This window comes from Serinus canaria, chromosome 25 (genome assembly GCF_022539315.1).
Source record: "Serinus canaria isolate serCan28SL12 chromosome 25, serCan2020, whole genome shotgun sequence".
Classification (NCBI taxonomy): domain Eukaryota; kingdom Metazoa; phylum Chordata; class Aves; order Passeriformes; family Fringillidae; genus Serinus; species Serinus canaria.
Window position 1 is genome coordinate 10,782,620 of NC_066338.1, and position 27,223 is coordinate 10,809,842.

At 57.9% G+C, this 27,223-nt stretch overlaps 4 protein-coding genes across 6 annotated transcripts; all 4 read right to left on the reverse strand.

Moving 5' to 3' along the window:
* Positions 1 to 1,214: 1,214 nt before the first annotated feature.
* Positions 1,215 to 11,493, reverse strand: NACA (nascent polypeptide associated complex subunit alpha). The gene is made up of 8 exons (XM_050983835.1): positions 11,358 to 11,493; positions 10,907 to 10,978; positions 2,561 to 2,646; positions 2,397 to 2,474; positions 2,020 to 2,166; positions 1,758 to 1,886; positions 1,431 to 1,553; positions 1,215 to 1,342 (listed from the first exon to the last, which is right to left on the reverse strand). The coding sequence occupies exons 2-8, from the start codon at positions 10,974 to 10,976 to the stop codon at positions 1,328 to 1,330; spliced, it is 648 nt and encodes a 215-aa protein (XP_050839792.1). The 5' UTR covers positions 10,977 to 10,978; positions 11,358 to 11,493; the 3' UTR covers positions 1,215 to 1,327.
* Positions 2,660 to 5,322, reverse strand: LOC115484396 (proteoglycan 4-like). 2 transcript variants are annotated; one of them, XM_050983803.1, is made up of 2 exons: positions 4,441 to 5,322; positions 2,660 to 4,329 (listed from the first exon to the last, which is right to left on the reverse strand). In XM_050983803.1, the coding sequence occupies exons 1-2, from the start codon at positions 5,320 to 5,322 to the stop codon at positions 3,514 to 3,516; spliced, it is 1,698 nt and encodes a 565-aa protein (XP_050839760.1). In that variant the 3' UTR covers positions 2,660 to 3,513. The 2 variants fall into 2 exon arrangements, with proteins under 2 accessions (XP_050839760.1, XP_050839759.1); XM_050983802.1 differs by having other exon boundaries at positions 2,662 to 5,322.
* LOC127060462 (uncharacterized) lies at positions 5,511 to 10,897 on the reverse strand. Its single transcript, XM_050983811.1, has one exon. The coding sequence runs from the start codon at positions 6,891 to 6,893 to the stop codon at positions 5,511 to 5,513; it is 1,383 nt and encodes a 460-aa protein (XP_050839768.1). The 5' UTR covers positions 6,894 to 10,897.
* A 2,135-nt stretch (positions 11,494 to 13,628) lies between the features above and the next one.
* PRIM1 (DNA primase subunit 1) lies at positions 13,629 to 26,668 on the reverse strand. Of its 2 annotated transcripts, XM_050983805.1 has the most exons (12): positions 26,508 to 26,668; positions 25,817 to 25,974; positions 25,621 to 25,727; positions 25,468 to 25,541; positions 24,532 to 24,668; positions 23,806 to 23,864; positions 22,173 to 22,282; positions 19,609 to 19,824; positions 18,109 to 18,178; positions 16,661 to 16,746; positions 15,076 to 15,174; positions 13,629 to 13,797 (listed from the first exon to the last, which is right to left on the reverse strand). In XM_050983805.1, the coding sequence occupies exons 1-12, from the start codon at positions 26,608 to 26,610 to the stop codon at positions 13,778 to 13,780; spliced, it is 1,239 nt and encodes a 412-aa protein (XP_050839762.1). In that variant the 5' UTR covers positions 26,611 to 26,668; the 3' UTR covers positions 13,629 to 13,777. The 2 variants fall into 2 exon arrangements, with proteins under 2 accessions (XP_050839762.1, XP_050839761.1); XM_050983804.1 differs by having other exon boundaries at positions 13,629 to 15,174.
* Positions 26,669 to 27,223: the final 555 nt, after the last annotated feature.

Genomic DNA, 27,223 nt, shown 5'->3' on the forward strand with positions numbered 1-27,223 from the left:
CTCTGGGACCCCCGGGACCCCCCCAGTGTCCTTGTCCCGGTGTGCCCCGGGAGCACAGCCCGACCCCGCGCTCCCATCAGGGAGTTTTGGAGTGGAAATTCCCCCCTGAGCCTCCTGCTCTCCAGGCACTTCCAAAGCCTGACCACCTTTTATTCCATGAGGAAATTCCTCCTCATGTCCATCCTGAACCTCTCCTGGAGGAATGTGGGGCTCTTCCTGACTCTCCTCTGGAGGAATCTGGGGCTGTTCCTTCTCCTCCTGGTGCTCCCTGGAGCAGATCCTTACCCTGAAGTTTTGGCATGGAAATTCCCGCCTGAGCCTCCTTCCCTCAAGGCAGTTCCAAAGTCTGACAACCTTTTATTCCTCCTCATGAGCCTCTCCTGGAGGAATTTGGGGCTGTTCCTTCTCCTGCTGTTCCCTGGAGCAGATCCTGACCCTGCTCTCCCACCAGGGAGTTGTGGGGTGAAAATTCCCCTCCTGTTCCTCCTTCCCTCCAGGCTGAGCCCATTCCCGTCTCCCTCAGGGCTTCTCCAGAGCCTCCTCCTGCTGCCCCAGCCCCTCGATGTCTCTGTGGCCAGGAGGGCCCAGGGCTGGACCTGGCACTGGAGGGGTCCCAGCAGTGCCAGCACAGGGGGACAATCCCTGTCCCCCTGGCTGGGATAGCCCAGGTGCCATCCTGGGCACACCCTGGTGCCTTTCCCAGCTTTCCAGCCCCTCTCCCCCAGCCTGGAATGTTCCATGGGGTTGGTGGTGCTTTGTTGACCCACTGGCCTCAGCCCATCCTGTGCAGCTGGCTCTGCAGAGCTTCCTGCCCTCCAGCAGATCAACATCCCACCCAAACCGGTATTATCCACAAACCAAGGTGCCCTGGATCCCAAATCATGGATCAAGACATCACACAGGGCTGTCCATCTCCATCCACCACCCGGCTACAGCCCAGGTGTGAACCCCAAGGAGCCTTTCCCTCAGCCCTGATCCCCATCCCACTGCAGGGCAGTGAGGAGCCCCCTGAAGGGAACCCTGAGGGGATGAAGGGGTGACCCTGCAGCTGGGCTGGTGTCCAGCCAGGCTCTGGGACAGGAAGGAAAGGAGGGAAGGGGCAGGTGGTGTTCCAGGACGGGCTATCAGCACCGGGATCTTCCCGGGAGGAAGGCTCCACCCTGGGGCCACAACTCCCAGGGAAGGGCAGGCAGCAAAGCAGCACGGAGCAGAGATTTCACCAACAATAAGCCACAACTTTATTAACTGATAGAAATAGTACAAATTTTAAATTTAGTTGTATTTTACTCTTCTCTGAAACACCAAAAAAGGCTCCTCCCTCCGGCGGCTACATCGTCAGTTCCTGTGGGGAGAAGGGCAGTCAGGAGGCAGCCCAGAGGCAGCAGCTCCCCCCAGGGACCCCCCAAAAGCTGCTGCCCCCCGGGACTCACCATTATCGCGTTTACAATGTCGTTACTGTTGTTCTTGAGGGCTCGCACGGCCTTCGCCCGCGACACGTTCGCCTGTGACATCACCAGCTCGATGTCTTTCACCTCCACGCCGGTTTCATCAACCTCAAGGAGAAACAGAGCCCAGGATTGGTGCCAGTTCCAGGCTTGGCACGGGCTGGGGTTGCACTGGCAGCCAGGAGGCCAGGCCTGCACTGTCAACACCCCCAGGGCAGGACCCTGTGCTCTCCCTTTGAAATGCAGATGAAGGAGAGGAATTTGTGGATTAACCAAAGAGTGGTCCCATAGAGAGGCTGGGGAAGGCCTCACCTCCTCTTCCTCGCTCTCCTCCTGCACCGTGGGGGTCTGTGTGTTTTCCTGGATGTTGGAAACAGGTTCTCCTTGCACTTTGAACTTTTCAGCAGCTGCCAGCTGAGCCTGCTGGGACAGGTCTTCAATCTGCAGGAGGGAAGAGAAGGAGAGGAGCAGTGAGGCCAGTCCTGGGCAGTGCCAGCACATTCCCTGGCAGGAGGCACACAGTGCACGGGTGACAGGAAGGAACCCTGCCCTGCTGGTGCCAGGGTGGGCTCACCTTGGCCTCGCCAAAGACGATGTAGGTGTCTGACGCCGGGCTCTTGTACACGTCTGGCTTTGTGATGACAAAGAGGATGTTCTTGGATTTCCGGATGGTCACTCGGGTGACTCCTGTCACCTGGCGAAGGCCCAGCTTGGACATTGCCTGGAAAACACCAGGGAAAGGTCAGTGAGGGAGGAAAAGCTCTGGAGCCAGCCCAGGTGTGCCCAATCCGAGTTCCAGATCCAACATTTACTGCATGGATACACGTGGAAATAAATGTGCATCTGCTGCCATGGAGCAGCACTCCCGGGCTACTCCAGTCCAGGACTGGTGAGATCCCCAGTGTGCCTCTGAGCCCTGGGGCCGTTCACCAGGGCCAGGTGAAGCCTCACCTTGCGAGCTTTCTTCTCGCTCCGGCTCTGTTTTGCTTTGCTGACGGGTTCTTCGTCTATTTCGGCTGCTGCCGCGAGCTGCGGGGAGGGAAAACCAGAGGGATCCGTGACAATGCTGGGGTGACACTGCAGGGACTCTGATCCACACGTGCCACCTGCCCTACCTGTGCCTGCTGCGTCGTGGCCTGTGTGGAGTCCTGCTCTTCGAGCTCTGGTACGGATTCATCGCTGTCGGACTCTGTGCCAGACCCTGCAGAGACACACACACACCCCTCACTCCTCCCATCTCAGGTAGGTCCAGGCCACACTGGTTTGCCACCAGTCAGCCCAGGTAGGTGGTGGATGGAGCATTCCCTGCGCCCTGAATGCCATCAGCAGGGTGGCACGAGTGGGTTCTCAGCCTTGCCATGGTGGGAGCAGGGTGCCAGAGCCCCACAGGTGCCCGAGGTGGCTCCAGCCTGTGGCACTGCCTGGAGGAGGTGGGTGGCACTCCCAGGGTGCTGAGGTGGCAGTAGCTTAGTGTGACAGGGCCTCTCTTGAGTCCCCTCAAACCCAGAGCTGACACACGGCACTGAGACCCCCTCACCGGGCCCCCAGGGCTGCTGCACATCCGTGGCTTCACCACAGGGATAATCTGGGATAACCCTGAACCCCCCTCAGGGGACAGCACCTCTGGGTGCCCAGAGGGCCACCACCAGCTGCAGTTGTGACCCACGGCACTGACCACACCAGTTATTGAAGCAGAGCTGAGTGTCCCCAGCCTTGGAGGTCACCTGGAGGTGACCCTGATGCTCCCATGCAGCCGTTACCTGGATCCAGTCCTCTGGGAAGGGCCACATGGCCCACAGGAGCCTTGGCAAACCTCTCTGCAGGTGTCAAGGTGTGTCCTGGGCTCCCAACACTTCAGGCATAGCGTGGGGACAGCCCAGTTTGGCACCAACAGTGCCAGCCGGACATGAGGCCACCACGAGGCCACCACACACAGCAGTGCCAGGCACGTGGCATCTCCTCGGTGTGAAGCCAGCTCAGCTCAGCTCAACTCATCTCGCAGTGCCCATGCCACAAACAAACCACAAACCACAAACATCACACCGTGCTCCGTGCCCGAGGACACGCGTTAGTGACCGCTGGCACCGTGCCCAGTCCCGTCCCTCCCCGTGCCCACCGGGCACACCGTTAGTACCCCGTGGGCAGCCAGTGACACTCCATGCACATATGGACAAATACCCTTGTCATTCTTGAGGACAGGCTGTGGTGCCAGGACCCCCGTGGGAGGGGACAGCTCCAGCAGCACGGGTGGCTCTGGGGGGAGCAGAGGTGGCAGGTCCTCGTCGTCAGCGCCGGGCGCGGCTTTCGAGGGGGAGCGGGCGGCCGCCTTGGCCACCTTGTTATTGCTGGGGGGCTGCTGCTTCTTGGAAGGGGCTGGGGGCTTTGGAGGGGCACCAGAAATGCCCGTGGCTGGGGCAGGAGGTGGGGTTGTGGCTGCTGGAGTTGGAGTGGTCTTGGCAGGGCTCTTTGGGGGTGCCTTGGCCTCAGCAGGGGTGGCTGGAGGGGGAGTGGCTTTGGCAGGGCTCTTTGGGGATGCCTTGGCTTCAGCAGGACTTTTTGAGGGTCCTTTGGCTGCAGCAGGGGCCACTGGAGCTGGGGTGGCTTTGGCAGGGCTCTTTGGGGGTGCCTTGTCCTCAGCAGGGGCAGCTGAAGGGGCTGGAGCCACAGGAGTGGATGGGGCAGTGACAGGGCTGCCCTTGGGAGGTTTTTTGTCTGCTCCAGGGGATGCTGGAGCTGGGGTGGCTTTGGCAGGGCTCTTTGGGGGTGTTTTGGCCTCAGGAGAGGCTGGGGTGGTTTTGGCAGGGCTCTTTGGGGGTGTCTTGTCCTCAGTGGGGGTGGCTGGAGTTGGGGTGGCTTTGGCAGGGCTCTTTGGGGGTGCCTTGGCCTCAGCAGGGGCTGGGGTGGCTTTGACAGGGCTCTTTGGAGGTGCCTTGTCCTCAGGTGAGGCTGATGGAGCAGGGGTGGCTTTGGCAGGGCTCTTTGGGGGTGTTTTGGCCTCAGGAGAGGCTGCTGGAGCTGGGGTGGCTTTGGCAGGGCTCTTTGGGGGTGTTTTGGCCTCAGCAGCGGCTGGGGTAGCTTTGACAGGGCTCTTTGGAGGTGCCTTGGCCTCAGGAGAAGCTGGGGTGGCTTTGGCAGGGCTCTTTGGGGGTGCCTTGTCCTCAGGTGAGGCTGATGGAGCAGGGGTGGCTTTGGCAGGGCTTTTTGGGGGTGTTTTGGCCTCAGCAGGGGCTGGGGTAGCTTTGACAGGGCTCTTTGGAGGTGCCTTGGCCTCAGGAGAGGCTGGGGTGGCTTTGGCAGGGCTCTTTGGGGGTGCCTTGTCCTCAGCAGGGGCAGCTGAAGGGGCTGGAGCCACAGGAGTGGATGGGGCAGTGACAGGGCTGCCCTTGGGAGGTTTTTTGTCTGCTCCAGGGGATGCTGGAGCTGGGGTGGTTTTGGCAGGGCTCTTTGGGGGTGCCTTGTCCTCAGTGGGGGTGGCTGGAGCTGGGGTGGTTTTGGCAGGGCTCTTTGGGGGTGTCTTGTCCTCAGTGGGGGTGGCAGGAGTTGGGGTGGCTTTGGCAGGGCTCTTTGGGGGTGTTTCAGCTGCTGGGGGTGCAGCTGGAGCTGGTGGAGCTGCAGGAGCTGGGGTGGCAGGGGATGGGGGAGCAGCAACAGGGCTCTTGGGAGCAGTTTTGGCTGCAGGTGGGGTGGTTGGAGCTGGGCTGGGGGCACTTGGAGTGGCAGCTGAGGCAGCAACAGAGCCCTTGGCAGCATCTTTGGCTGAGGGAGGGGCAGCTGGAGAGGGGGGAGCTGCCATGGCTGCTGTGACAGGGGCACAGGGGGCACTGACCGGGCTCCCAGGAGCTGCTTTGGCCACTGGAGGGGCAGCTGGAGCCACCATGGCCGGTGTGACAGGGGCAGGAGGAGATGTTTTAGCCACAGGAGGGGACGGCCAGAGGTGCCAGGGGTGGTGTGACAGGGACAGAGGGGGCAGCTGGGGCAGTGACTGGGCTCCCAGGGGCTGCTTTGGGCACAGGAGGGGTGGCTGGAGCTGCCATGGGTGGGGTGACAGGGGCAGCAGGAGATGTTTTAGCCACAGGAGGGGTGGCTGGAGCTGCCATGGGTGGTGGTGACAGGAGGAGAGGGGGCAGCAGCTGGACTTGGAGGAGCTGCTTTGGCCGCAGGAGGGGTGGCTGGAGCTGCCATGGCCAGTGTGACAGGGGGACAGCTGGCAGAGGGGGCAGCAGGAGCTGCTGCTGGGAACACTGGGCTCGCTGGAGACCCTGGGACAGAGATGGCAGCTCCCAGAGCAGGTGTGGACAGGGCAGGAGCCACTGGAGCTGCCCGAGGGGCCGGGCTCCCAGGAGGGGTCCTGGCCACTGAGGGAGGGACTGGGGGTCCCACAGCTGGGGGGGCCATGGGAGAGGCCTTGGCAGCAGAAGGAGCAACTGGGAGCAGTGGTGAGACTGGGGCACCAGGGGCTGGGCCAGCAGCAGGATGGCCAGGGGACATCCCAGCTGGCAGCAGAGGGATAGGGGGTGACAAAGGAGCTTTGGGGGCAGCCAGGAAGACAGGGGGAGAGATGGCACCGACCAGGGCTGGGGCTGGGGCTCGGGGAGAGGCTGGAACAGCAGGAATTCCAGGAGACACCGGGACTGTGGGAAGTGGGGGTGATCCTGGACTCTGGGGGGACACTGCCACCGTGGGAGCAGGCAGCAAAGTGGGAGGCACTGGTGGGGGAGATGCCAGAAGGGGACGGGATGGGGGAGGTAGGAGAGGGGCTGGGGCTGCTCCAGAGACAGGGAGAGGGGCTGGGGCTGCTCCAGAGACAGGGAGAGGGGCTGGGGCTGCTCCAGAGACAGGGAGAGGGGCTGGGGCTGCTCCAGAGACAGGGAGAGGGGCTGGGGCTGCTCCAGAGACAGGGAGAGGAGCCAGAGGTGCAGCTCCCACAGAGGGTGCTGCTCCTACAGAGGCTGCAGCAGGAGCAGATTTCATGGGAGAGGTGAGAGCAGCTGGGAGAGAACTGGGGCTCACTGGGGGGACAAGAGGGGCTGCTGTCACTGCAGCAGAAGCAGCAGCCAGGCCAGGTGACACTGGAGCTGGGAATCCTGGGGACACTGGGCTAACTGGGGCAGGCCCTGGAGATCCTGGGGCTGCAAAACCCACAGGGGCCTGTGGAGCTGGAGGAGGGGCAGTGGTGGCTGGGCCCAGCAGAGGCGGGGCAGGGGGCTGGGGGGGCCCAGAGAACACGGGGATGGCTGCAGCTGGGACCACCGGGGGGGACACGGGGCCTGGGGGGCCCTGCAGAGCCGGGGCAGTGCTGGGCAGCTGTGCCTGGGTGGATGGAGATGGAGTCAGAGGTGGGGAATGAGCAGCATGAAGAACAGCTAAAGGAGAGAAACAGAGTGAGCCATGAGAGGAGGGAGGCAGAGAAGGAGACACAGGGAGGGGGCATGCAGCCAGCCCTGGCATTCCTCTGGCCTCTGGCCCAGCAGGCACTGCCAGGGTCAGCACGGACCAGGACGTTCATCCCTTCTAGAACAGAGATTTTCCTGGGAGCCCTGAATGGCAGGAGGCACTCCCTGAACCACCAGGAAGCCCCAGCAGGCCAGGGATGCAGGGATCCAGCTCTGCCCTACCAAAGGGGCTGTCACAACCCCTGTGGAGCCCCAGAAGTCTGTCAGGACACCCTGGGCTGCAGGGGGAACAAAGACCCACCCAAGAAGAGAGGAAGGGAAAGTCAAATATAACCCAAATAATAATTATATAAATAAATAAAATATAAAAATAAATATAATTCCACTGACATGTGGAATTACTCCCGAGTGCCCTGGGAGCCCCCTCCCTCCAGCCAGGGGTGACATGGGCAGATGCCCTGAGGGCACAACGACATGGGGGTGGTGGGGCCAGGCCCCCCAGTGGCCCCCAGTGCCCTGGAAGCTGTTAGGGTTAATGGAATGCAACGCCCAGGATGGCACAGGCTGGTTAATGGGGCACACCAGGGGTTACAGGAGTACCTGGAGCAGGGATGGGAGCAGGAACGGGGGCAGCTGGAGCTGAATGAGGAGAACAACAGTTTATTAAGGCAAGTCCCACTGAGCAGGAGCAGCTTCCAGCTCCCCAGCCAGGCCCAGGAGAGCCTGCAGAGAGGCTGGCCACTCCCAACACCAGCTGGTGAGCCAAGGGCACTGCTCAGGCCACAGGCCATGCCAGGGCTGAGCCTCCAGCTCCTGAGAGCCTGGAGAGAGCCCTGACATTGCCAATGCCAACCAGCAGTCAAGGGGCACCGTTTAGGGATGAGGCCATGGGAGAGTTCAGCTTCCAGCTCCTGAGCCAGAGCTGAGCCTGGAGAGAGCCCTGGAGAGACATTCCCAATGGAATTCCCAATGCCAACCAGCTATCAAAGGGCACTGTTTAGGGATGAGGCCATGCCAGGGCTGAGCTTCCAGCTCCTGAGCCAGAGCTGAGCCTCAAGAGAGCCTAGAAAGACATTCCCAATGAAATTCCCAATGCCAACCAGCAATCTAAGGGCACTGTTTAGGGAAGAGCCATGGGAGAGTTCAGCTTCCAGCTCCTGAGCCAGAACTGAGAGCCCTGACATTCCCAGTGACATTCCCAGTGACATTCCCAAGGCCAACCAGCTATCAAGGGGCATCATTTTGTAAAGAGGCCATGGGAGAGTTCAGCTCCCAGTTCCTGAGAGCCTGGAGAGAGCCCTGACATTCCCAGTGACATTCCCATTCCCAGTGACATTCCCAATGCCAACCAGCAATCAAGGGGCACCATTTAGGGAACAGCCCATGAGAGGGTTCAGCTCCCAGCTCCTGAGAGCCTGGGGAGAGCCCTGACATTCCCAGTGACATTCCCAGCAGCCAGTGGAGATCCAAAGGAGGGCAGAGCCCAGCAGAGCTGGGCAGGGCAGTGCTGGTCCAACCAGCAGAACCAGCCCAGGCACGGTGCCGCCCTTGGGAGCTGCAGAGCCCAGAGCCAGCCCCGTGCCCTGGATCCTGTCCCTGTCCCACCCTGGGATCAGCCCAGAGCCAGCCCAGTTCCATGGATCTTGTCCCTCCCAGGGGCTGTGTCCCTGTCCCACCCTGGGATCAGGGTCACAGTTGTGTCCTGGTCTTGCTGCCACCCAGGACAGTGACACATGCTGCAGAGCCCAGAGCCAGCCCTGTGCCCTGGATCCTGTCCCTGCCAGGGGCTGTGTCCCTGTCCCACCCTGGGATAAGCCCAGAGCCAGCCCTGTTCCATGGATCCTGTCCCTGCCAGGGGCTGTGTCCCTGTCCCACCCTGGGATAAGCCCAGAGCCAGCCCTGTTCCATGGATCCTGTCCCTGTCCCTTTTGTACTCTCTTCTACACAAAAACCCTTCAATGTTTCTGGTCACCCCTGTGCTGGGAGGTGCTGAGGAGGGTGGGGGTCCCCTCGCTGTGGGGAGGGGGTCCCTGTAGTGTGGGGTCCCCTGCCTGGACCCTGTCCTGACCCCATAACACTGCCTGGACCCCCTAACATGTTGGGGCTGTGTCCCTGTCCCACCCTGGGATCAGGGTGACAGTCGTGTCCCAGCAGTGACACATGCAGGGAATGCCATCCCTGTCCTGCCCCATTTTACCCCCATTTTACCCCAAACCAGGGCACTGTGGGAAGGATGGGCAGGGCTGGAGCTGGACAGCAGTGCCAGGACATTCCCTGCTCCAAGGAACGTCCTGGTGCCTCCCAAAGGAGCAGCAAGTGCTGCCAAGGGCACGGAACAGGCCATGCAGAGCCACCCTCTCCAGAACAATCTTTTATCCCTGCCTGCTCTCCCTGTTCCTTCTGAGCACATTCCTGATGAACACAATCATTCCTGCTTCTCCCCCACAGCCCCACCTTTGCTTGGTTCCTTCTCAAACATCCCAAGCCAAAGGATTCCCCAAAACCAGGAGATTTCTGCCCAGAACTCCTCTGGATCAGCATGCACCAGCCCCACATCTCCAGAGTTTTTCCAAGGAAAAAGATGAAAATCCAAGGAACTGCCTGAGGAATCCCAGGAGCAGCAGAATTTTGGGAGCTGTCAGTTGAGAGGGACAGAGGAGCCATTCCAAGGAGGGGGCCCCAAAGAGGAATTCCAGCTACGCCAGGAGGGATAAGGAGCTCAGCAGATCCTGGGAATCAGCTGTCACAGCAACAGCCATCACTCAGCTCCCTCCCTGTGTCCCCTCTCTGTCACCAGCCCTCAGAGGTGGTCCCACAACGGGACACACCCCAAATCCTATGAGAGACCCCCAAATACAACAAGACAGACATCCAAAATTCAGTGAAAGATCCCCAAACTTAAAGGGGCAGACCCCCAAATCCAAAGGGACAGATCCCAAATCCAAAGGGACAAACGCACAAAATTCAGTGAGAAACCCCCAAATCCAACAGGACAAACCCCCAAATCCGACAGGACAGACCCTCAAATCTGACAGGACAGACCCTCAAAACTGAATGAAAGACCCCTAAATCCAATGGGACAGTTCCCCAAATCCAATGGGACAGCTCCCCAAATCCAATGGGACAGGATCCCAATTCCAACAGGACAGGACCCCAAATCCAATGGGACAGCTCCCCAAATCCAATGGGACAGGATCCCTAAATCCAATGGGACAAGACCCCAAATCCCACAGGACAGAATCCCTACATCCAACAGGACAGGACCCCCAGTCCCATAGGACAGGTCCCCAAATCCAATGGGACAGGAGCCCAAACCCAACAGGAGAGGACCCCAAATTCAGTGGGACAGAATCCCTAAATCCAATGGGATAGGATCACTAAATCCAACAGGATAGGTCCCTAAATCCAACAGGACAGGAATCCAAACCCCACAGGACAGGTCCCCAAATTCAATAGGACAGGAGCCCAAATCCCATGGGACAGAATCCCTAAATCCAACAGGACAGGAGCTCCAGTCCCATAGGACAGATCCCCAAATCCAACACCGGGACCTGGCCACGGCCGCTGCCCTCCTCTCCCCCCCAAACCGAGCTCGGAGCCGTCCCCGGTACCGGGACTTTGGGACACGAGGAGTCCCCGGTGCCGGGACTTTGGGACACGAGGAATCCCCGGTGCCGGGACTCTGGGACACGAGGAGTCCCCGGTGCCGGGACTTTGGGACACGAGGAGTCCCCGGTGCCGGGACTTTGGGACACGAGGAGTCCCCGGTACCGGGACTTTGGGACACGAGGAGTCCCCGCTCCGCTGCCCCCATCGCCGGTCACGTTCCCCGCGTGCTCCAGCCGGGAAACCACAGAACCGGCCCGGTTTGTTTTGGCCACAGCGAGACCACGGAAAGAACACTCCAAAACCCCCGCGGGGGAGGTGACAAGACTCAAACCGGGGTCACACAACCCCCGCCGCCACCGGCTCCCGGCCCAGCCTCTCCGGGAAGCCGCGGCTCCCCGCCCGGTGCGGGGATCCCGGGAATCACCCCCGAAACCGCCCCGGAGCATCCCCCGGCCTCACCTGTCTCCGCCTGCGGCTGCGGCAGCTCCTGCTCCGTGGCCGGGACGGTTTCTGTGGCTTCGCCGGGCATTTCTACGGGAAGGGACAAACCGACAGGCCCGGGCTCGCCGGGGCTCCGGTACAGCCCGGGGGCCACCACCGGTAACTCGTCCTTCCCCCCCCGCTCGGACACCGTGCGCCTCCCTCTACCGGGAAAATCTACCGAGACAGCTCGGCCGCACGGCACAGGCAGAGCCGGATCCCGATCCCGGTCCCGGGCCTAGGCCGCTTCCTCCCCCCCCCAACCCCGCCGGTGCGCGGGGCTGCCCCCTCTGCCCTGCCCGGCGCGCCCACGACCCCATCGATGGCCTCAACCGGCTCCTCCCGGCCACCCGCTCATCCCGCTAGCGGCGAGCGGCGCCCTGAGCGGCGGATGGCGGTGGATGACGGTGGATGGCGGCGCGGGACTCACTGTGCGGGGAGCGGGGCCCAAGATGGCGGCGGAAAGAGACCGAGAGGGTAGCGCGACTTCCGGGAGCGCGGGACTTCCGGGGCAGGGGGAGAGCCCCGGCAAACACGGCCCGGCCCGGCCCCCACGGCCGCGCTCCGGCGTTCCGGGCTCTGTTCGGGCCCCACCGTGGGTACGGGGAGACCCGGGGGGGGGAGGGGAGCCCCGGGAGGGGGGTCCAGGTGGGATTAGGGGGTCAGGGTAGGGGTCCAGATGGGGTTATGGGGTCAGGGCATGGCTAGGGGATCAGGGCAGGGGGTCCATTCAAGATTAGGGGGTCAGGACTAGTTTAGGGGATCAGGCAGGATTAGGGGATCAGGCAGGGGGTCCAGACAGGGTTAGGGGGTCAGGACAGGTTTAGGGGGTCCAGGCAGGATTAGGGGATCAGGCAGGGGGTCCAGGCAGGGTTATGGGGTCAGGGCAGGGGGTCCAGGTGGGGTTATAGGGTCAGGACAGGTTTAGGGGGTCCAGACAGGGTTATGGGGTCAGGACAGGTTTCGGGGGTCCAGACAGGGTTATGGGGTCAGGGCAGTGGGTCCCAGCAGGGTCCAGGCAGGTTTAGGGGGTCAAGGAAGGGGGTTCAGACAGGGTTGTGGGGTCAGGACAGGTTTAGGGGGTCCAGGCAGGATTAGGGGATCAGGCAGGGGGTCAGGGCACGGTTATGGGGTCAGGGCAGGGGGTCCATTCAGGATTAGGGGTCAGGGGAGGGGATCCAGGCAGGGTTAGGGGGTCAAGGAAGGGGGTTCAGACAGGGTTAGGGGGTCAGGACAGGTTTAGAGGGTCCAGGCAGGTTTAGGGGAACAGGCAGGGGGTCAGGGCACGGTTATGGGGTCTGGACATGGGGTCCATTCAGGATTAGGGGGTCAGGACAGGTTCAGGGGATCAGGCAGGGGGTCCAGACAGGGTTAGGGGGTCAGAGCAGGGGGTCCAGGTGGGATTAGGGTCAGGACAGGTTTAGGGGTCCAGACAGGTTATGGGGTCAGAACAGGGTCCAGACAGGGTTATGGGATCAGGACAGGTTAGGGGGTCAGAGCAGGGTCAGGGAGTCAGACAGGGGGTCCAGTCAGGATTAGGGACCCCATGGGGTCCCAAAGGCGACCCCCTAATCCTACGGGGTTAGGGCAGGGTTATAGGGTCAGGACAGGTTTAGGGGGTCCAGGTGGGGTTATGGGGTCGGTGGGGTTATGGGGTCAGGGCAGTGGGTCCCAGCAGGGTCCAGGCAGGATTAGGGGGTCAAGGAAGGGGGTCCAGACAGGGTTAGGGGGTCAGGACAGGTTTAGAGGGTCCAGGTGGGATTAGGGGATCAGGCAGGGGGTCAGGGCACGGTTATGGGGTCTGGACATGGGGTCCATTCAGGATTAGGGGGTCAGGACAGGTTCAGGGGATCAGGCAGGGGGTCCAGGCAGGGTTATGGGGTCAGAGCAGGGGGTCCCAGCAGGGTCCAGGCAGGATTAGGAGGTCAAGGAAGGGGGTCCAGACAGGGTTATGGGGTCAGGACAGGTTTAGGGGGTCAGGACAGGCTTAGGGGGTCAGGGCAGGGGATCCAGGCAGGGTTATGGGGCTCAAGGAAGGGGGTCCATTCAGGATTAGGGGATCAGGACAGGTTTAGGGGGTCAGGACAGGTTTAGGGGGTCAGAGCAGGGTCAGGGAGTCAGACAGGGGGTCCATTCAGGATGAGGGACCCCATACTGGACCCCCAAAACCCGACCCTCTAATCCTACCTGGGGTTAGGGCAGGGTTATGGGGTCAGGACAGGTTTAGGGGGTCAGGACAGGTTTAGAGGGTCAGGACAGGGTTATGGGGTCAGGGCAGGTTTAGAGGGTCCAGACAGGGTTATGGGGTCAGGACAGGTTTAGGGGGTCCAGGTGGGTTTAGGGGGTCAGGGTAAAGGGTCCAGGTGGGGTTAGGGGGTCAGGGCAAGTTTAGGGGGTCAGGACAGGGGATCCAGGCAGGTTTAGGGGGGTCAAGGAAGGGAGTCCATTCAGGATTATGGGATCAGGACAGGTTTAGGGGTCCAGGTGGGATTAGGGGGTCAGGGCAGAATTATGGGGTCAGGACAAGGGGTCAGGACAGGTTTAGGGGGTCAGGACAGGTTTAGGGGGTCAGGACAGGGGGTCACAGGGTCAGGACTGGGGGCAGCGACCCCACCCACTGAGCAGAGCAGGGACCCCCTCCCCCAGCTCCCCCCCACACTGAGGGGACCCCCACCCTCCCCAGCACCTCCCAGCACAGGGGTGAGCAGAAACATTTAATGGGTTTTGTGTAAAAAACAGTCCAAAAGGTACAAAACCAGGGCAGGGGCAGCCCCGGGGGGGGTTTGGCTGCTCCATGGGGCCAGGGGAGGTGACAGTGACAGCACAGGGGACACTGGCAGCGTCCAGGGCTCAGAAATCTCCTTGAAGATCTGCAAAAAATGAGAAATGGGGAGGTTTTCCCAGAGAAAACAAAGATGGCACAGCAACAGCCATCGCTCAGCTCCTTCCTTGTGTCCCTGTCTGTCACCTGGTGGTCCCAAATCCGATGGGACAGACCCCAAAATTCAGGGAGAAACCCCCAAATTTAATGGGGCAGACCCCAAAATTCAGGGAGAAACCCCCAAAATTAATCTGACAGACCCCAAAATTCAGGGAGAAACCCCCAAATCCAGCAGGACAGACCCCAAAATTCAGGGAGAAACCCCCAAATCCAGCAGGACAGACCCCAAAATTCAGGGAGAAACCCCCAAATTTAATCTGACAGACTCCAAAATTCAGGGAGAAACCCCCAAATCCCACAGGGCAGACCCCAAAATTCAGTGAGAAACCCCCAAATCCGATGGGACAGACCCCAAATCCAATGGGAAATCCCCGAATCCAAAGGGACAGACCCCCAAAATTCAATTAAAGACCCCAAATCCAATGGGAGACCCCTAAATCCAACAGGATAGACCCTAAATCCAATGAGAAACCCCCAAATGTAATGGGACAGACCCCAAAATTCAGGGAGAAACCCCCAAATCCCACAGGGCAGACCCCAAAATTCAGGGAGAAACCCCCAAATCCAGCAGGGCAGACCCCCAAAATTCAATGGGAGACCCCTAAATGCAATAGGAAGACCCCAAATCCAATGAGAAACCCCCAAATCCAAAGGGCAGACCCCCAAAATTCAATGAGAGACCCCAAATCCAATGAGAGACCCCCAAAATTGAATGAAAGACCCCCAAATCCAGAGGGACAGACCCCAAATCCAAAGGGACAGACCCCCAAAATTCAATGAGAGACCCCCCAAATCCAGCAGGGCAGATCCCAAATCCGACGAGAAACCCCCAAATCCCACAGGACAGACCCCCAAAATTCAATTAAAGACCCAAAATCCAATGGGACAGACCCCCAAATCCATTGAAAAACCCCCAAATCCCAGAGGAGCCCCCCAAATCCAATGAGAATCCCCCAAATCCAGCAGGACTGACCCCAAATCCAATGAGAGACCCCCAAAATTGAATGAAAGACCCCAAATCCAGCAGGGCAGACCCCCAGAGCCCACAGGAGCCCCCCAAATCCAGCAGGGCAGACCCCCAGAGCCCACAGGAGCCCCCCAAATCCAGCAGGGCAGACCCCCAGAGCCCACAGGAGCCCCCCCAAGCTGCTCTCAGAGGCAGAGGCCCCTCCTGGGGTAGTTTTTGGGGTGGTTTTTGGGGTCCCACCGCTGCGGCGGATGCGCTCCCCCCGCCGGGCGCGCTCCATCTCCTCCACGAACTGCTCCAGGAGCTGCACGTAGGGGGCCAGGCTGGTCCTCCTGTAGTCTGCAGGGGGAGGGAGGGGCTGCTGGGACCCCCAAACCCCGGCCCTGACCCCCAAATCACAGCCCTGACCCCAAACCCCAGCCCTGACCCCCAAACCACAGCCCTGACCCCCAAACCCCAGCCCTGATCCTCAAATCATAGCCCCGACCCCCAAATCACAGCCCTGACCCCCAAACCCCAGCCCTGACCCCAAACCCCAGCCTGATCCTCAAATCATCAGCCCCGACCCCCAAATCACAGCCCTGACCCCCAAACCCCAGCCCTGACCCCCAAACTCCATCCATGACCCCCAAACCCCAGCCCTGATCCTCAAATCATAGCCCCGACCCCCAAATCACAGCCCTGACCCCCAAACCCCAGCCCTGAGCTCCAAACTCCAGCCTTGACCCCAAACCTCAGCCCTGACCCCCAAATCACAGCCCTGACCCCCAAACCACAGCCCTGACCCAAACCCCTGCCCTGACCCTCAAACCACAGCCCTGAGCTCCAAACTCCAGCCCTGACCCCCAAACCACAGCCCTGACCCCCAAACCACAGCTCTGACTCCAAACCACAGCCCTGACCCCAAACCACAGCTCTGACCCCAAACCCCAGCCCTGACCCCAAACTCCAGCCATGAGCTCCAAACCCAGCCCTGACCCCCAAACCACAGCCCTGACCCCAAATCACAGCCCTGACCCCCACATCACAGCCCTGACCCCAAATCACAGCCCACCCCAACCACAGCCTGACCCCAAACTCCAGCCCTGACCCCAAACACAGCCTGACCCCAAAACCCCAGCCCTGACCCCCAAAACTCCATCCTGATCCCAACAACTACCCCAGCCTGACCCACCAAAACCCAGCCTGAACCCCAACCCTGACCCAAACCCCTGACCCCAAACCCAGCCTGACCCCCAACTCAGCCTGACCCAAACCCAGCCTGACCCCAAACCATCCTGACCCAAACCACCTGACCCAAACCATCTGACACCCAAAGCCCTGACCTAACCCAAATCCCAGCCTGAACCCAAACCCTGATCCCAAACACTGACCCCATCCCTGACCCCACACCCCATCCTGACCCCATCCTGACCCAACCCACCCTGTCCCCAACCAACCCCAAACCCATCCCTGACCCCAAACCCCAAACCCTGACCCAAACCGACCCGACATCCCATCCTGACCCCAACCCTGACCCCAAACCCCAAACCCTGACCCAAACCCCAAACCCTGACCCCAAACCTGACCCGACACCCCATCCCTGACCCCAAACCCTGACCCCAAACCCCAAACCCTGACCCCAAACCTGACCCGACACCCCATCCCTGACCCCAAACCCTGACCCCACACCCCAAACCCTGACCCCAAACCTGACCCGACACCCCATCCCTGACCCCAAACCCTGACCCCAAATCCCCCCCAAACCCCATCCCTGACCCCACACCCCAAACCCTGACCCCACAGCCCATCCCTGACCCCAAACCCTGACCCCAACCCCCCTCACCCCTCGTGCGCCGTTTGGGCTCCGTGTCCCCCCCCTCCTCCTGCTCGCCATCGCTGCCAGCAGCGTCCAGCTCCTGGCACAGGGACCTGGGACAGACGGACAGACGGACAATGGGGACAGGGGCAGGGGCGGGGTCAGGATTAGGGTCAGAGTTGGAGTAAGGCTTAGGTTTGGGGTTAGGGTCAGGATTAGCCTCAGGGTTAGGGTGACAGTCAGGTTTTGGTTTAGGGTTAGGGTTAACGTTAGGGTTAGGGCCAGGGTCACAGTTAGGGTTGGCTTTAGGCTCAGAGGCAGTATCAGGGTCGGGTTTCAGTTTAGGGTTAGTTTTAATGTTACAGTCAGGGTTTAGGGTTTGGGTCAGGGTTTAGGGCTAGGGTTTAGGGTTAGGGGTACTCTGGGGGCTCTGGCATCCCCAGCCCCCCTGGTGCCCCCCGTGACATATGTGATGGTGGGCACTGAGAATGGGTTAGGGTTTAGGGTTTGGGTCAGGGGTTAGGGTTAGGGTTTAGGGTTAGGGGTGCTCTGGGTTAGGGTTTTGGGTTAGGGTTAGGGTTAGGGTTAGGGTTTAGGGTTAGGGGTGCTCTGGGTTAGGGTTTATGGTTAGGGTTAGGGTTTAGGGTTAGGGGTGCTCTGGGTTAGGGTTTAGGGTTAGGGTTAGGGTCAGGGGTTAGGGTTTAGGGTTAGGGGGTGTTGGGTTAGGGTTAGGGTTAGGGTTAGGGTTTAGGGTTAGGGGTGCTCTGGGTTAGGGTTTAGGGTTAGGGTTAGGGTGTAGGGTTAGGGTTAGGGTTAGGGTAGGGTTGCTTGGGTTAGGGTTTAGGGTTAGGGTTAGGGTTTAGGGTTAGGGGTGGTTGGGTTAGGGTTAGGGTTAGTTAGGGTTAGGGTTAGGGTATTGGGTTAGGGTTAGGGGTTGGGTTAGGGTTAGGGTTTAGGGTTAGGGGTTAGGGTTTAGGGTTAGGGTTAGGGTTAGGGTTAGGGTTAGGGTTAGGGTTAGGGTTAGGGTTAGGGTTTAGGGTTAGGGTTAGGGTCTAGTGGGTTAGGGTTAGGGTTGAGTCGGGTTAGGGTTAGGGTTAGGGTTAGGGTTAGGTTAGGGGTGCTCTGGGTTAGGGTTAGGGTTAGGGTTAGGGTTTAGGGTTAGGGTTAGGGTTAGGGGTGCTCTGGAGGCTCTGGGTTAGGGTTTAGGGTTAGGGTTAGGGTCAGGGTTTAGGGTTAGGGTGCTCTGGAGGCTCTGGGTTAGGGTTAGGGTTAGGGTTAGGGTTAGGGTTAGGGTGCTCTGGGGGCTCTGGCATCCCCAGGCCCCCAGGGATGTACGTGATGGTGGGCACTGAGAACGGGTCAGGGTTTGGGTCAGGGTTTAGGGTTAGGGTTTGGGTCAGGGTTTAGGGTTAGGTTTAGGGTTAGGGTTAGGGTGCTCTGGCATCCCCAGCCCCCCCGGTGCCCCCCTGACGTACGTGATGGTGGGCACTGAGAACGGGTCAAACTCCTCCAGCCTCTGCAGGTCCAGCGGGACTGAGATGCGCCCTGAGACACAGCGGGGTCGGGGGTTCAGGGCTTTGGGCCTGGCCATGGACTACACTGCACAGCCTGGCTTGTCACACGGTGGCTTATTATTACTTTCTCCTATTGTTTTAGTAGCTCACCGGCGGGGAAGGCTGACTGAGATTGACTAAAGAGGGGGGGGGGGTTAGGAGGATTTAGGAGGAGTGAGGACGAGGAGAGGAGGATGGAGGAGGGAAGGGGGAGACGAAGTAAATTGAGAGACCGATGAAAGAGAACCAAAGAGAAGAGACAAGAGAAGCGAGAGGAATGAAGAGAAGAGAAGGAAGAGAAAGGAGAATGGACTAGTGAAGAGAAGTAAGGCAAGCTAATGAAGCGAAGAGAGAGAACAGGAAGTAAGAGAAATAGAGATGAGGAGACATGGGGGAACGAGGCAGTGATGAGAAGTAGGTGCGAGTAGAAGAAAAGAGAAAGAGAAAGGAGGGGAGAGGGGGTGTTAAGGGACGAGGCGGGGAGGATAGGAGGGAGGAGCATAGTATGACGCGAGGAGAGGGGAGCGAGGCGAAGGGGGGAGGAGAGCTAGAGGAGAGAGGAGAGGAGATGGAGAGGAGAGGCGAGAGAGGAGTAGATGTAGAGGAGAGGAGATTATATAGAGTATATTATATTAGTATAGAGTAGAGATATTATATTATATTATAGGATCTATGAGTTATATAATTATTATAATATTAATAGACATTATATTAGAGGACAGTATGCCATATATATAGATTGTCAATGACTATTGTTATTTAAATTATTTACCAGAAGCATAACAACCCATAACAATTGTTTATTAACAACGTAGAAACCTATGCCTTCATTCCAACACATTATAGGCACAGACCCCAAACCTCCCCTCTAATTTACAAAGCCATTTTTAACCCCTTCCCCACCCCTGTCCCATTCGAATTCCCATTCCCATTCCCATTCCCATTCCCATTCCCATTCCCATTCCCAACCCCACCTGTTTTGGGGTGCACCCTGAAGGGGCTCTTGTGCCCGAGCCCTTTGCTCACATTTTTAACCCTTTCCCATTCCCATTCCCCACCTGTTTTGGGGTGCACGCTGAAGGGGCTCCTGAGCAGGTGCCCGAGCCCTTTGCTGACATTTTTAACCCTTTCCCCATTCCCATTCCCAACCCCACCTGTTTTGGGGTGCACCCTGAAGGGGTCTTGTGCCCAAGCCCTTTGCTCACGTTTTTAATCCCTTCCCCACCCCATTCCCATTCCCACCTGTTTTGGGGTGCACCCTCAAGGGGCTCTTGAGCAGGTGCCCAAACCCTTTGCTCACATTTTTAACCCTTTCCCATTCCCACTCCCCACCTGTTTTGGGGTGCACACTGAAGGGGCTCCTGAGCAGGTACCTGAGCCCTTTGCTGACATTTTTAACCCTTTCCCATTCCCATTCCCCACCTGTTTTGGGGTGCACGCTGAAGGGGCTCTTGTGCCCGAGCCCTTTGCTGACGTTGCAGTCCAGCCGGGGGAAGCAGAGCTGCAGCATCACCTCCCACTCGGGGTGCCCGGCCCGGCCCCGCTCCCGCTCCCGCTCGGCGCGGGCCCGCAGCAGCTCCCAGCGCTGCACCGAGTCCTTCTTCCGCGGGAACTCGGCCTGCAGCGGCTCCCGCAGCTCTGCCGCCGGTCAAGGCTCATCTGGGACCCCAGCTGCCCTTCCAGGACCCCATTTACCCTTCCAGGACCCCATTTACCCTTCCAGGATCCGTTTTACCCTTCCAGGACCCCATTTACCCTTCCAGGACCCCATTTACCCTTCCAGGATCCGTTTTACCCTTCCAGGACCCCATGTACCCTTCCAGGACCCCATTTACCCATCTAGGATCCCATTTACCCTTCCTGGATCACATTTACCCTTCCAGGACCTTCCAGGACCCCATGTACCCTTCCAGGACCACATTTACCCTTCCAGGATCCGTTTTACCTTTCCAGGACCCCATTTAGCCCTTCCAGGACCCCATGTACCCTTCCAGGACCCCATTTACCCTTCCAGGACCCCATTTACCCTTCCTGGATCACATTTACCCTTCCAGGACCTTCCAGTTTCTCATTTACCCTTCCAGGATCCGTTTTACCCTTCCAGGATCACATTTATCTTTCCAGTATCCCATTTACTCTTCCAGGACCCCATGTACCCTTCCAGGACCCCATTTATCCTTCTAGGATCACATTTACCCTTCCAGGACCCCATGTACCCTTCCAGGACCCCATTTATCCTTCTAGGATCACATTTACCCTTCCAGGACCACATTTACCCTTTCCAGGATCGCATTTACCCTTCCAGAACCCCCATTTACCCTTCCAGGACCCCCATTTACCCTTCCAGGACCCCATTTCCACCTCAGCACCCTACTGGCCCTGTGTTTTAACCCCATATTTCAACTTTAATCCCACATTTTAACCCCGCATTCAACCCCACATTTTAACCCCATATTTCAACTTTAACCCCATGCTTTAACCCCATATTTCAACTTTAACCCCATGCTTTAACCTCATATTTCAACTTTAACCCCACATTTTAACCTCATATTTTAACTTTAACCCCATCTTTTAACCCCATATTTTAACCCCAAATTTTAACCGCATGTTTTAATTTTAACCTCATCTATTACCCCATATTTAACCCTATATTTCAATTTTAACCCCCTATTTTAACCCCATATTTCAATTTTAACCCCCTATTTTAGTTTTCTCCCCCCAGAATGAAGGATACCCTCGGGGAGCAGGGCCAGCACCCTGTGCCACCTCTCGGGGCTGCCCAGGATGTCCTGGCCACGAAGGACATTTATAACCCCCTATTTTAACTTTAACCCCATATTTTAAACCTATATTTTAAACACATATTTTAAACTTTAACCCCATATTTTTATTGTAACCCCATGCTTTAACCCCGTATTTTAACTTTAACCCCATCTTTTAACCCCATATTTTAATTTTAACCCCATGTTCTAACCCCATATTTTAATTTTAACCCCATCTATCAACCCCATATTTTAACCCTGAATTTCAATTTTAACCCCATCTATTAACCCCATTTTACCCCATATTTTAACCCCATTTTACCCCATATTTTAAATTTAACCCCATGCTTTAACACCATGTTTTAACCCCCATAGCTTAATTTCAATCCCCTATTTTAACCCCATATTTCAATTTTAACCCCATATTCTAACCCCATTTTAACCCCATATTTTAACTTTAACCCCCTATTTTAACCCCATATTTCAATTTTAACCCCATATTTTAACTTTAACCCCATTTAACCCCCTATTTCAGTTTCTCCCCCCAAATGAAGGGTACCCTCAGGGAGCAGGGCCAGCACCCTGTGCCACCTCTCGGGGCTGCCCAGGATGTCCTGGCCAGGAAGGACATGTATAACTCCAGGTTTTAACTTTAACCCCGTATGGGAAAGTGAACGCCAGAGGGGAAGGGGAACCCCATAGGCGAAACCCCAGGGGAACCCCAGAGTGAACTGGGAACCCCCTAGGGAACCCCAGATGTCAAGGGAACCCCAGAGTTTAACGTTAAACCCCACAGGTGGAACCCCACATTTCAATTTTAACCCCATATTTCAATTTTAACCTCATATTTTAACCCCATATTTCAGTTTTTCCCCCCAGAATGAAGGATACCCTCAGGGAGCAGGGCCAGCACCCTGTGCCACCTCTCGGGGCTGCCCAGGATGTCCTGGCCACGAAGGACAGGTATAACCCCAAATGGCAAGGGGTAACCCCAGAGGGAACGGGAACCCCCGAGGTAAAACCCCACAGGAAATTGCAACCCTAGAGGGGAACGTGTAACACATAGTGGAACCCCAGGGTGGAACCCCATATTGTAATTGTAACCCCATCTATCAACCCAGAGTTTAACCCATCTTGCAATTTTAACCCCATTTTTCAACTTTAACCCCACATTTTACCCCATTTAACCCCGTATTTCAGTTTTTGCCCCCAAATGAAGGATACCCTCGGGGAGCAGGGCCAGCACCCTGTGCCACCTCTCGGGGCTGCCCAGGATGTCCTGGCCCAGCAGCGCGTGCCTCTGGAAGTGCTCCTGCACCACGGCCACCGAGCGCCTGCGGACACGGGGACATCAGGGCTGGCCCAGGGACTTGGGGACACAAACAGGGGACAGGAGAGGGCGGAAAAGAGAAGGAGGCTGGGGGGGGGGCGCACGGGAAGGGGGGGGAGGCAGAGGGGGGAAGGCAGGAGGGGGGGAGAAAGAGAGGGGGGGAAGGGGGGGAAGGGAGGGGGAGAGGGGAGGGGGAGAGGGGCGAAGGGAAGAGAGAAGAGAAGAGAAGAGAAGAGAAGAGAAGAGAAGAGAAGAGAAGAGAAGAGAAGAGGAAGAGGAAGAGAAGAGAAGAGAAGAGAAAGAGGAGAGAGGAGAGAAGAGAAGAGGGACGAGAGGAGAGAAAAGAAGAGGGAGAAAGAGGACAGCACAGAGAAGGAGAGAGCAGAGGATAGGAGAGAGAGAGAGGAGAGGAGAGGAGATGAGACGAGGAGAGAGAGAGAGAGTGAAGGAGAGGGTATAGAGGATGAGGAGAGAGAGAGATAGAGGGAGAGCGAGATGACAGGAGGAGAGGATAGAGTCTAGATTAGAGTATATGTAGTGAGATGATGAGATGAAGAGAGGAGAGGATATTATATATATTATATATGATATTAGATCGTATGATATAATTCCAGTATTGCATCCTTTTTATATATTTATCATTTTATTTTATATTTACTTTAGATATTAATTTTATATATATAAACAGATCTTTTATACATATAATTACAAACTTTATATAATAATATATAATATATAATAATGTAATGAATATATTGCTATTACCATTAGGTAATGAAAATATTAATGTTACTATTATCTACTATATACATTAAATAGATATAATGATATATATAATCATAGATGTAATTTAATATATTATATTGTATGTATATAATAGACAATAATAAACATTAATATAGTTAATAGATAATAATAAACATAATATATTAATGTACATATTATATATACCATATATTATATATTATTACAGTATATATTATATTTATATTATATTATATTATATTATATTATATTATATTATATTATATTATATTATATTATATTATATTATATTATATTATATATATCTAATATATATTACATATATTTATTAATAGAACAATACACACATATTATATATTATATAAATTATATATTGTTATTAATGTGTGTAAGATATATAATGTACATTGCTATAAGAATATATACATTATATTATATATATTATACATTATATTAATATATTATATTGTTAATTTTGTATATTATATATACACATTATATGCTATATATGATATATTAAAATACATCTTATTTTTAAAAATAGATATCATTTTATGTATATAAAATTATATCTATATATAATTTATATAAAATTATTAACAGTAATTAAAGAAACAAGTAGTAAGAATTAAACCAAATTATTTTAGATTATTTTTCAGTATAAAAGCTTTAACTTTTTAGAATAAAAGTTTTTTAAAGGCCTCTCAGTTCTCCCATGCCTGGGCCATAGAAGGAGGAATTCTCTGAGGAATGTTCACGTACCTGATGAAGGGGTGCACGGGGTGGGAGAGGGTCACCTTCTTCACCGTGTCTGCACCGCCCTGGGGGCAGGGGCACACTGGGGTGGGCACGGGGGATGGGCACCCCAAACCCACCTTCACCAGGGCAGGGGGGGCTGGGCACCCCAAACCCACTGCTCCAAACTCAGGGGGGGCTGGGCACCCCAAACCCACTGCTCCAGGGGGGGCTGGGCACCCCAAACCCACTGCTCCAAACTCAGGGGGGGATGGGCACCCCAAACCCACTGGTCTAAACTCGGGCACCCCAAACCCACTGCTCTGGGGGGGGGCTGGGTACCCCAAACCCACTGCTCCGGGGGGGGCTGGGCACCCCAAACCCACTGCTCCAAACTCAGGGGGGGCTGGGCACCCCAAACCCACTGCTCCAGGGGGGGGCTGGGCACCCCAAACCCACTGGTCTAAACTCAGGGGGGGATGGGCACCCCAAACCCACTGGTCTAAACTCGGGCACCCCAAACCCACTGCTCCAGGGGCAGGGGGGGCTGGGCACCCCAAACTCACTGCTCTGGGCTCAGGGGTGCCCAAACCCCCCTGGCACCCACCTTCACCAGGCTGAGGGGTACCCAATCCCACCTTGACCAGGCTGAGGGGTGCCCAAACCCCCCTGGCACCCACCCTGACCAGGCTGAGGGGTACCCAATCCCACCTTGACCAGGCTCAGGGGTACCCAAGCCCCCCTGGCACCCACCTTGACCAGGCTCAGGTACTCCACAGCCGCTGCCCTCAGAGCTGGGGACCATTTCCTGACGGCGTCGTCGCACACCCAGCAGTGCACACCCCTCCTGCCCGAGTACACCCACAGGCGGTGCCGCACGCCCAGGTCCTCTGCGGGGCACACGGGGGGTTTGGGGGGCACAGGTGGGGTTTGGGGGGGCACAGGTGGGGTTTGGGGGGGACACGGGGGGTTTGGGGGGCATAGATGGGGTTTGGGGGGCACAGGTGGGGTTTAGGGGGCACAGGTGGGGTTTGGGGGGGCACAGGTGGGGTTTGGGGGGGCATGGATGGGGTTTGGGGGGCACACCGTGGGTTTGGGAGGGCACAGATGGGGTTTGGGGGAGCATGGATGGGGTTTGGGGGGCAAAGGTGGGGTTTGGGGGGCATAGATGGGGTTTGGGGGGCACACCGGGGGTTTGGGGGGGCACAGATGGGTTTTAGGGGGGCACATGGGAGGTTTGGGGGAGCACATGTGGAGTTTGGGGGGCACACGGGGGTTTAGGGGGCACAGGTGGGATTTGGGTGGGAACACGTGGGGTTTGGGTGGCACAGGTGGAGTTTGGGGGGGCACACATGGGGGGGGCACCATGTGTTTAGTTGAGGTGTTGGGGCTGGGTTGGACTTGATGATCCTAAAGTTCTCTTCCAACCCAGAATTCTGTGAATTCTGTGAATTTTGGGAATTCCCAGGGACAGGGGAGGTGGTGGAGTCACGACCCTGGGTGTGTTTAACAAAGCCTGGACGTGGCATGACCATTGGCCATGGTTTAGTTGAGGTGTTGGGGCTGGGATGGACTTGATGACCTTAAAATTCTCTTCCAACCCAGAATTCTGTGAATTCTTTGGGGTCTGGCATCGGTGGGACCCGGACACGCCCAGCCAGGACCCCCGTGTGCCCCCGAGCCCCTCACCCACGAGCGCGCGGTCGATGATGCGGACGGCGATGGTCATCAGCGTCCAGCACTTGGAGCAGATATCAGCCGAGCTGGGGGCACAGTGAGGGGGCTCAGCTGGACACCCCACACCCCTGAACCCCCTCCCAGCCCCGGAACCCCCCGAGGAACCTGCAGCACGTCCGGACATCGTCGTAATCCGTCATGTCGATGTCAAAGACCAGCTCCTTCTCCTGCGGCTGGAAGGCTCCCAGGTGCACCGTGTTGTGCTGGTTGGGCTGCACGAGGGACACGAGGGACAGGACGGGCTCAGCCTGGCCACAGACCCCTGCAGACCCCCCCCCCCAGCACGGTGGGCAGGACTCACCCGGTGGGAGTAGACAGCCCCGATGTCGATTTTGTAGGGGTTGATCTTCTGCAGTTCCCGCTCCAGCTCCTGGGGGCTGCTGAAGGACTGGAAGCGCAGGTAGACATCGTCCCGCAGCGTGAAGGAGAATTCCCGCAGCTGGAAGTAGTTCTTCACCACTGCAGAGACCGGGAGGGTCGGGGGGGGTCAGTGCCATCCTAAATCCCCCCATTACAGTCACCCCCAGACCCCCCTTTCCCTGCTCCTCCCGGTGTCCCGGTCAGTGCATCCACCCACCGCCCGCCCCGGCATCCCGACGTGCGCTGGGACCGGGCATCGCGGTGTTCCCGCCCGGTATCGGTGCCCCCAGCCCGGCATCGGTGCCCTCGGTCGTTATCGGTGCCCCCTGCCCGGTATCGGTGCCCCCCGGTGAAGACCCCCCGCGGCTCCCGGTGGAGCCCCCAAGCCCCGTATCGGTGCCCCCCAGCCCCGTATCGGTGTCCCCGCCCGGTATCACGATCCCCGGTAGAACCCCCAGCCCGGTATCCCGATCCGCCGTAGAGCCCCCCGCCCGGTATCGGTGCCCCCCGCCCGGTATCGGTGCCACCCGCCCGGTATCGGTGCCCCCCGCCCGGTATCGGTGCCCCCGCCCGGTATCGCCACATCCCCGACGCCGCCCCCCCGCCCGGTACCGGTTCTCCCCCTCGCTCACCGCCGCCGTAGCTGAGCCAGCGGCCGTAGGGGCCGTGCGGGAAGAGCCGCCGGTAATAGATCGGGAGCAGGTCGGGCAGCACCGCCGGATCGAACCCCGCCATGGCGGGAAACGGCGGCGGGAGACGGCGGGAAACGGCGACGCCGGGCCCGGGGGCCGCCGGGAGTTGTAGTCCGGCCCCGGGCCGGGGGCGGAGGGCACCGGGAACCGGGGGTGCGCTGCTCGGGGGAAGTGGGAGGAGAGCAAAGCATCGGGGAGGTCCCGGGATGGAGGGGAGGGGATGCCCCGGGGTCTGAGGGGTCTGGGGTCTTGGGGTCCCGGTGGGGGTCTTGGAGCGCTGAGGTCCGAGGGGTCCCGGAACCGGGAGGGTCGCGGGGTACTGAGGTGCGGAGATGTCCCGGGGTCCGAGGGGGTTCCGAGGTGGGTGGGAGCCGGTGCGCTGAGGTTAGGGGGGATTTTGGGGTCCCGCAATGCCCCGGGGCGGGTGGGTCCGGGAGCACGGAGGTCCCGGGATGTCCCGGTGTCCTGAGGTATCCCGGTGTCCTGAGGTATCCCGGTGTCCGGGGGTATCCCGGTGTCCGGAGAGGTCCGGGAGCGTGGGGGTCCAGGGGTGTCCCGGTGCCCAAGGGGGTGCCAGAAAGGACTGTCCGGGGGTATCCCGGTGTCCGGGTGGGTCCCTGGACGAGGGGTCCTGGCTTGTCCCGGGGTCCGGTAGA

Excerpts from the sequence above, each read along its gene's own strand:
- LOC127060462 (XM_050983811.1), bottom strand. The coding sequence starts at position 6,893 with ATGCCAGGGCTGGCTGCATGCCCCCTCCCTGTGTCTCCTTCTCTGCCT.
- PRIM1 (XM_050983804.1), bottom strand. The coding sequence starts at position 26,610 with ATGGCGGGGTTCGATCCGGCGGTGCTGCCCGACCTGCTCCCGATCTAT. Across the intron at positions 25,542-25,620 it reads GATGTCCGGACGTGCTGCAG|CTCGGCTGATATCTGCTCCA; the intron begins GTTCCTCGGGGG and ends CTGTGCCCCCAG. Across the intron at positions 18,179-19,608 it reads CAGCGTGCACCCCAAAACAG|GGCGCATCTCAGTCCCGCTG; the intron begins GTGGGGAATGGG and ends GCTGTGTCTCAG.
- NACA (XM_050983835.1), bottom strand. The coding sequence starts at position 10,976 with ATGCCCGGCGAAGCCACAGAAACCGTCCCGGCCACGGAGCAGGAGCTG. Across the intron at positions 2,167-2,396 it reads GCGAGAAGAAAGCTCGCAAG|GCAATGTCCAAGCTGGGCCT; the intron begins GTGAGGCTTCAC and ends GGTGTTTTCCAG. Across the intron at positions 1,887-2,019 it reads TCGTCTTTGGCGAGGCCAAG|ATTGAAGACCTGTCCCAGCA; the intron begins GTGAGCCCACCC and ends TCCCTCCTGCAG.
- LOC115484396 (XM_050983802.1), bottom strand. The coding sequence starts at position 5,322 with ATGGTGGCTCCAGCTGCCCCTCCAGTGGCCAAAGCAGCTCCTGGGAGC.